This window comes from Cottoperca gobio, unplaced genomic scaffold, assembly GCF_900634415.1.
Source record: "Cottoperca gobio unplaced genomic scaffold, fCotGob3.1 fCotGob3_42arrow_ctg1, whole genome shotgun sequence".
Taxonomy (NCBI): Eukaryota; Metazoa; Chordata; class Actinopteri; order Perciformes; family Bovichtidae; genus Cottoperca; species Cottoperca gobio.
Window position 1 is genome coordinate 394,291 of NW_021167006.1, and position 8,806 is coordinate 403,096.

Sequence of the window (8,806 nt, forward strand, 5' to 3'; positions counted from 1 at the left end):
TAGATAACAACCTTCTCTTGGCATCAGAGCTACGTCAGGTATGCAGTAAGTGTGATGGATGAAAACGTTCCATCCACTGAAGCGTGTCGAGCAGCTGAAGAGGCCGTCGTTGTTTATCTTCATTATCACTATGTAAGGATATTTATACGTTTTGGGTCTGCTGAGAAACCAGCTGAGAGCAGGAGCACACACGTATGGACACACACACACACACACACACACACACACACACACACACACACACACACACACACACACACACACACACACACAGACAGTCAGTCTGTCCCCTTCAGTTATTTTTAGTTTAAAGTCAACACAGCGCTGCTTAATGATTCTTCTGAATTCCTTTCTGTTCTTTTCTATTTTATAAAATCTATTCAACAGGTTCTACAAGCATCTAACATCTAACATATCCATTTAATATAAATATCTTTGATTTCTTAAATTGTAATTTAATTAACTAAACATTTTGGTTGCATGTTGAGCTGCTTTTTTGCAGATGAGAGTTTATTTCAGATATGCTGTACACACTTTTCTCATATTGTATATTTATATTTATTTATCCATTTAAATTTCTCTTCCTGTCTTTAAGTTTTGCACCAATACGTGAAAACCTTCTCGGCAATAAACCTGATTGTGATTCTAAATGTTTTTGTGGAGTCTGGTGTCTCTGAGGACAAATGCTAATTCTGTTTGACTTCTTTCATCTTCATACGTTCACTTTTATTGTCTCTCGTTCTCACTTCCCTCCATGCTTCCTGTTTTTCTTCCTTCCCTTCAGATCTACTTCTCCATCACTCCTTCCTTTCCTCCTTAATTAGATTGAATTGTTACCTCGGGTGACCTCCTCCTCTGCCCCCCGCACCACTTTCTCTCCTCTTTCTTTCTCTGCTCTCTTCTGTTTCCTCTCCTCTCTTGTCTTATCTCTCCTTTCCTCTCCTCTGTTTCCTCTCCTCCCTTGTTTCCTCTCCTCCCTTGTTTCCTCTCCTCTCTTCTGTTTCCTCTCCTCCCTTGTCTTATCTCTCCTTTCCTCTCCTCCTTTGTTTCCTCTCCTCCCTTGTTTCCTCTCCTCTCTTCTGTTTCCTCTCCTCCCTTGTCTTATCTCTCCTTTCCTCTCCTCCTTTGTTTCCTCTCCTCTCTTCTGTTTCCTCTCCTCCCTTGTTTCCTCTCCTCTCTTCTGTTTCCTCTCCTCCCTTGTTTCCTCTCCTCTCTTGTCTTATCTCTCCTTTCCTCTCCTCTGTTTCCTCTCCTCCCTTGTTTCCTCTCCTCCCTTGTTTCCTCTCCTCTCTTCTGTTTCCTCTCCTCCCTTGTTTCCTCTCCTCTCTTGTCTTATCTCTCCTTTCCTCTCCTCTGTTTCCTCTCCTCCCTTGTTTCCTCTCCTCTCTTCTGTTTCCTCTCCTCCCTTGTTTCCTCTCCTCTCTTGTCTTATTGTTCCTTTTGTTTCCTCCCTTCCTGATTTCCTCTTCTCCCTTGTTTCCACTTCTGCTCTCCTGTCCTTGTTCCCTCTCCAGCTGATCTTCCTAACTTGGTCATGTTCTTCGTTCTGCAGCCAAACACTCCTGAGCTTTAAACAACCTCCATCACACACACACACACACACACACACACACACACACACACACACACACACACACACACACACACACACACACACACACACACACACACACTAGCTCTGCTCTTTACTCTGTTTCTATTTGAGCTCGACTCTCTCAGACGGCGGTCATCATGGCTCGCTACAGGAGTTACTTACGAGGACTCGCCATCTGTGTCACTGTGCTGCTACTGGTAAGCTAACGGCTAACAGCTAATGGCTAACAGCTAACTGCATGTTTGTGCTGGTGAAGATGATGATGATGATGATGATGATGAGCAGCTTGAAAGAGCTTAATCTGATAAAGAAAATAACTTAAATAAGTTATAGAAACATGTTTTTAATTTGAACTTTTATTTAGTTTGACTGCCGTGTACTTTCTGTTGCAGCACGTTTATAGTTTGGATCGGATACTCTGGAGCTTTTGCATATTATATTAATTATATATTCTAATTAAACTTTACATCTTTCATTGTTACGTGCATGTTTTTTTCTTCTTCTACATATTTAACGAGCATTGTTGGAGGCAGATCTACAACTGCAGCTTTTGTACATGTGACAATAAAGACTTTGAATCTTTGAATCTTTGAATCTTTGAATCTTTGAATCTCCTCTGTAATTGTTGTGCAAATGACAATAAAGACTTGAAACTACAGCAGCAGCAAAAACTGATAAAGTTTTGCTGCGAGAAAATGATTCAGTGTGAGAATATTGAGTGAAGCTGCTGCCGGAGTCTGGAAACTTAGTTTATAAAGTTTAAACTGAGACGTCAGAGCTGCAGCTGACGGAGTCTCACGAGCCTCTCGGGGGAAACACAACATTTTCCCAGGAATGTTGCTGCTGTTAAAGACTTCCTCCTCCTCCTCCTCCTCCTCCTCCTCCTCCTCCTCCTCCTCCTCCTCCTCCTGTGGAACTTCAACAATCACTCTGCAGCTTAACGCAGCTTCATTACGTCTCTGCAGGTGTCTGGTGTGGTGATGATTGGCGTCGGGTTTTCCTCCATCGATGGTAACACACCGGTTGCCGAGGTAACTGTGTGTGTGTGTGTGTGTGTGTGTGTGTGTTTACCCCCAGCACATACAATTAAAAGGTTTTACAGCCTCGTGCCGCCTGCTGGGCATCTTCTCCCTTCCAGATGTAACATCATTAACTTGATGGAGACGGGATTAAAGGAATAAATCGCACACTATATAAACAGGAAATTAAATAATAAATATAAAATTAGCATTTTAATGTCGCTCCTTAAATTAAATTAGGTGGTAAAAATAGACAATGAAATAACTGAATAAGACAATAAATATTGTAAATATCAAAAGATATAAATCATTATAAGTATATCATTAGTTTATTTTTATATACACGAGATTCATGAATATTTTTTAAAACATTGGAAGGAAATTTGATCAAATAAACATTTTAGACATGAAATAAATAATAATTATAATATATAACAAATAAAAACACAATAAGTTATAATGTATAAAATAAATGGTAAAACTATTTAAATAATATTTTTATTCGCCCAATTTTAAATGTTTTTTTTTATACTTTTACCATTTTATGTTTCTCCAGAACTTTATGTGCAGGGTCACTGATTTATTATTTGTACAGATTAATTACATTAGCTGCTAACTAGCATAACACCCCTGAAACTAACTGAACTGAGCTGTTGAGTTGCATTGTGGGTAATGTAGGCACAAGGAATAATGTGTGTTCTCTGTATTTTTGTCCAGGTTGAATCATAAGTATAACATATTTACAACTGTGTTAGAACATATATATATATATACTATATATATATATATATATATATATATATATATATATATATATATATATATATATATATATATATATATATATTAAATAAAATATACAAGCTTTTTGACATAGAAACTGAAGGGGGAGGTGAACTACGACTCCCAGGGTGCATTTCAGTAAGAAAAATAAAATCATAGAGCTTGAATTATTATAATTCTTTTGTATTTAATTATTTATGAAATGATAACAAAAAATAAAATCTGAATTTAATGAGATTAATTGAGTTTCTCTGTCAGCTGTTTGAGCAGCTGTCCAGCAGCGACAGTCTGCTGGTGCTGCAGGTGTTCGGTCCAATCACTGTGGTTCTGTCTGTTCTGGGCGTCTGTGCTGCGTCTCTGGACCTCAAACCTCTGCTGCTGCTGGTGAGGCACACTCACTCACACACACACACACACACACACACACACACACACACACACACACACACACACACACACACACACACACACACACACACACACACACACACACACACACACACACACTAACCTGTGATTGTCTCCTCCAGTTTTCTGCTCTCATATTCGTGGAGTTTGTGGCTCTCATGGTTGTTGCCTCACCGCTGGTTCAGGTTCAAGCTCAGGTAACTCCACCTGTCTGTTTCTCTGTCTCCTTTTATTACTGTGCAATGCACTACAGCGGCCACTGCTGCCCCCTGCAGGTCGCAGTGATCATTACAGCAGACGATATGAGACTTCCGGTTTCTAACACCTCTTCTTGCCTTTGACCAGCTGCTTCACGACCACATGAGAGTTACCCTGTCATTTTAAATATAATTATTATAATTTAATTGCTAAAATGATATTTATGTGCATGTTGAAAGCAGATTAGAGTTAGATGTTAAGGATAAGAGATTGCCTTTTGATTAAAGAAAGCCTTAAAAGTTAAAACTCTTTGTAGTAACTCTATCTTTACTGTTTTCTGTTGTATTGCTGTGCGTGTGTGTGCAGATGGACGGTGCGGTGGACGAGGTGTTCCTGAACGTAACTCCCCTGCACAGAGCAGAGCGTTACATCCAGACTGAACTAAACAAACTGCAGGCCTCCGTAAGAGACAGGAAATACAGCCATGTTACAATATGGTTCAAGTTCCTGTAGTAGAAGATGTTTTACTTAAAGTAAAAGTAGTAATACTACAGTGTAGAAATACTGTCTTACAAGTAAAAGTCCTTACTGAAGTACAAAAGTATTAACTTCAAATCAAAGTACCAAACGTTCTAGTATATATTTCTCTCTCTCTCTCTCTCTCTCTCTCTCTCTCTCTCTCTCTCTCTCTCTCTCTCTCTCTCTCTCTCTCTCTATATATATATATATATATCTTTTATATTATATGAATTATTAATTATCTGAATATATATAATGTTATATATAAATATATATAAATAAATATATAAAAAAATGAATATATATGTAAAACATCAATAATATATAGTTTATATATATAATATATATAATAAATATATATATATTAGATATATATAAATAATATATATAAATATACTGTATATATATATATACAATACATAATACATATTCAAATATATGTATATATTATATATATATATATATATATATATATATATATATAATTAAACTATAAATCCAGTTTCAGACACAATCTTAATTTTATATATATTCCAAAATGATAATTGAGTTTTCTAAATTTGCTGAATTACAGATATCTTTCATTTAAATCTGACCAGATTAAATGTGTCTGTTTCTCAGGACTCTTGTTGTGGTTTGAGGAGTTTTGAGGACTGGGAGAATAAACTTCCTGACGGCTGTTTCTGCCCCCCCGCCTTACACCTGCCGCCGAGGTGAGACGGCAAAACAGAAAAGAGCTTTTCAGCTTCAAGAAAAGTTTGTTGACATTTACGAACTACTCGTAAAATTAGAAATAGTTTTAAGAAGAGTTGTTGGAAGAATTGTCAGATTTCTTGAGCTTTTTAGCTTCGACACGAATTTCTAGATTTCAGAAGTTTTTCCGATTCTTTCAAAAATATTTATGGATTTCTAGAAGAGTTAGGAGTTAGCAAAATAACTTTGAGCTCGATAAGTTTGCAAGTTTGTCGACAAGTACATTTTTTATCGTTTATAATTTGAGTTTTTCGATTTTCTAGAAATTATTTTTTACGACATGTTTGAAAAATGTTTTGTAAGTTAGACAAGTTCTTGAATTTCTAGAATAATTTATACATTTCTCAAATGAGTTTACAATCTATAAACATTTACAAGCTACTTGTAGAGAGAGAACGTTTTTTAAGGTTTATTTTGAAGAGTTTGCAAGTTTCTAGAAGATTTTCTGGAAGAATTCTCAGATTTATAAATATTTTGACGAATTTCTAGATAAAAAATAAAAATAGTTCAAATTTCTCAAACAATGTATGGGTTTCTAGAAGAGTTTGGAGTCACTCAAAGAACGTTGAGCTTCTAGATGAGTTTGCAATTTATTTTATATAAAATATTTTTTAACAAGTTAAAAAATATTTAACAAGTTTCTGAATTTCTGGAAGAATTCTCAGATTTCTAGACGTTTTGAGCTTCCAGACACATTTTCAAAGCATTAGGGATTTTTAGAAAGGTTTGAGTTTCTCTTAAAGCTCTGGAGCTACAACAACAATGTCTAGATTTCTACGAGTTTCTTTTCCCCCGAATATTTTGAGCTTCTAAAACATTTCCAGATTTGAGTTAAATGTTGGAGCTAATAGAAGAATTTCTGGATTAGATTCTAGAAGAATTTCAGAACTTTTTGGAGAGTTTAAATTTTTTTGCTAGGGGTTTCATCAGATGGACAAACATGGACTTCTTTACGCTCCTGAACCAGAGTGACAAAAACAGAACGATCTTCTACGTACGCAACTATTTTATGATGTTTTTGTGTCTTGGTGTTGGCGGTCAGGTTTCGTTCTTCTTCTCTTTGTCTCGCAGCTCTCAGCCTGGTAACTCCAGCTCAGACGGGCCCTGTGTGATGGTGGGCCGAGCTGTATGGGTTCACTCCGAGGTAGCTATGTCTCATTACTTTCCTTGTTTCCGTCCTTCTCCTCTTTCTCGCTCCCTTCTTCTTTATACTGTTTACTGTTTTATACTCTCTTCCAGTCTTCCTTCCTTCTTTATCTACCTTTCAACAGCAGTCTTTACGTTTCTTCCCGATACTTCGGTACCAAATTTTTAACAAGAAGCCAAAATTCAGAAAACATGACGTCAGCCGCAGGTACCGTAGTGCCCGGCAGTACCATTAGGGCTCGAGACTAATAGTGTTCTGGAGAGATAGAACATTTGTTTTGGATGCAGTAAACTCAGTATTGGGAAGCACCCTATTTTCCCTGATAAAGCTACATTATGATTAACAAATCTGTGTTGAAATCAGCACAAGAGTTAGCTAACGCTAACGTTAGCTGTTAGCAGCCGGAGGAGCGAGGTCATGTGGAGTTCCACTATGGTGCGTTCAAGCTCGATTCAGTAAAAATGAATATTGAGCGAAATCATTATCATGATGTGTTCAATGTTGTAAAATGTTGTTTTTGGTGAGAAACCTTTTGAAGGAGAAGTTTTCTCAGCGATATGAAATAAGAAGTCAAACACGTCTTCATTTCCTTCTTTAATATCAAACAAAACCAATGATGCAAACAGTAATAAAGGAGTGTATGTTGAAGAACATGGGGTTTATTATCGAATATATAGTATGGAATACGAAATCTTCTGGTATCGGGACCTTTCTAACTTCTGAAATCACACATTTTCTCCATAAAAATACAAACATGGCCGCTTCCCTTTTACTAACATGGACTTCACTGTGGATGGTTGACACAGAAAATGTAATTTTGACCTTTGACCTGCAGCCCTGTGGTCCCATCCTGAAGAGCTACCTGAGCTTCCCCATCAAACTCAGGATAGGAATCATTTCAGCCGTCGCCACCATTACGGTACAGAATTACAAACCGTTTTATTTATCTTCTCTGTCCTCAACGTTGTTAGGTTTAAAAGTTCTGAGGACACTATGACTGCCGCAAATCAATCCAGCAAACTTCTGAATGTTCATGATAATATTTATTTAAAGTGATGATAACAGCGTTTTGATAATACTCTCAGCTGAGGGCACTTTCTACAACTCCAAGTCCACAGACCGAATTAATAAAAACCCAGTTACATCGTAAACATTTTGCTAAATTCTCCTCAGAAGGGCGGAGTCTTCTCCTCATTGGTCCACGTTGACGCCGTCACGCCCCTTGGAGAGCAGCGTTATGACGAGATGGTGGTAGACCTGTCTACCTTAAAGGAGTAGTGTACCTAATGTGTTTCACATTCAATATTGTGTTCATTATACATTCAGTGCAGAAAATACATATTGATTGAGGTAAACAAATACATATGATAGTCTTCAAGTGTAGATTAATACAATCAGGAGTTATTTACTTCACTATAATGGATAATAATAATAATATAATATATATATAATATTATATATAATATATATATAATATATATATATAATATATATATATAATATAATATATAATATAATATGATATATATATAATATATATATATATAATATATTATATAATATATATATTTCAAGCTGCATTAAATCTCCTCAGTTATTTTTCATTCTTTTCTTCATATGTCTAAATCACTTCCTATGATAATATTAATATAAAACCCTGAGGACGATGGAAGAATGTGTTGGAAATAAAGCCTGGACTGTGGTGTTGCAGATGGCGGCCATCGCTCTGTGCCTGACGTTGGGTCTGGAGGAATATTGGAAGACGCCTCCCGTAGAGACGACAGTCGACGACTTCGACAGAGTGAAATATCAACCCAAACCTTCCCTCGCCTGACCTCTGACCTCTGACCCCTCACAACCCAGGCTTCAGTTCAAACTGCTGGTGATGATCGAAAGAGTTCAATAAAACTACGTCACCCACTCTCTCTGCATCTGAATCTTTTTCCAGGACAGCATATTTATATTTGGCAGAATGTTTGAACATTTATTTGTAAAGCATTAATCTATATAAAGAAGGCGGCTGGTTGTGATGAAATGTTTGGTCCTCGTGTTTGAAAAGTGTGTTTTAAATAAAGTTTATTTTATAAGTGACATTTGTGTGGTCGTAGTTTCCTCCTGCAGCCACAAGATGGCGCAATATATCTAATAAGTCACCCTGCAGCAGGTTTGTGTCTCTTAGTTTCCTCTCAGCTCGAGGACTAAATGTCTGGTGACACACATTCTTTACTTGCACATAGTAATATATCCAAATATATATTATATTATAGAAGGACACCCACAAATACCCAGAGCTACACTTAACTAAACTAAAACGTGATACTCACAGGATGTGGAGATCTGGCCCTGCGAGTAAACATCTCTTATTATTACATAAACAAATAAAGT

The 8,806-nt window shown here is 36.7% G+C and overlaps 1 protein-coding gene across 1 annotated transcript; it reads left to right on the top strand.

The window, feature by feature from the left end:
- Window positions 1–1,689: 1,689 nt before the first annotated feature.
- Window positions 1,690–8,512, top strand: LOC115006010 (CD63 antigen-like). Its single transcript, XM_029428012.1, has 9 exons — window positions 1,690–1,791; window positions 2,560–2,625; window positions 3,655–3,780; window positions 3,927–4,001; window positions 4,369–4,464; window positions 5,143–5,234; window positions 6,346–6,418; window positions 7,257–7,340; window positions 8,133–8,512. The coding sequence occupies exons 1-9, from the start codon at window positions 1,732–1,734 to the stop codon at window positions 8,253–8,255; spliced, it is 795 nt and encodes a 264-aa protein (XP_029283872.1). The 5' UTR covers window positions 1,690–1,731; the 3' UTR covers window positions 8,256–8,512.
- The last annotated feature ends 294 nt before the right edge of the window (window positions 8,513–8,806 follow it).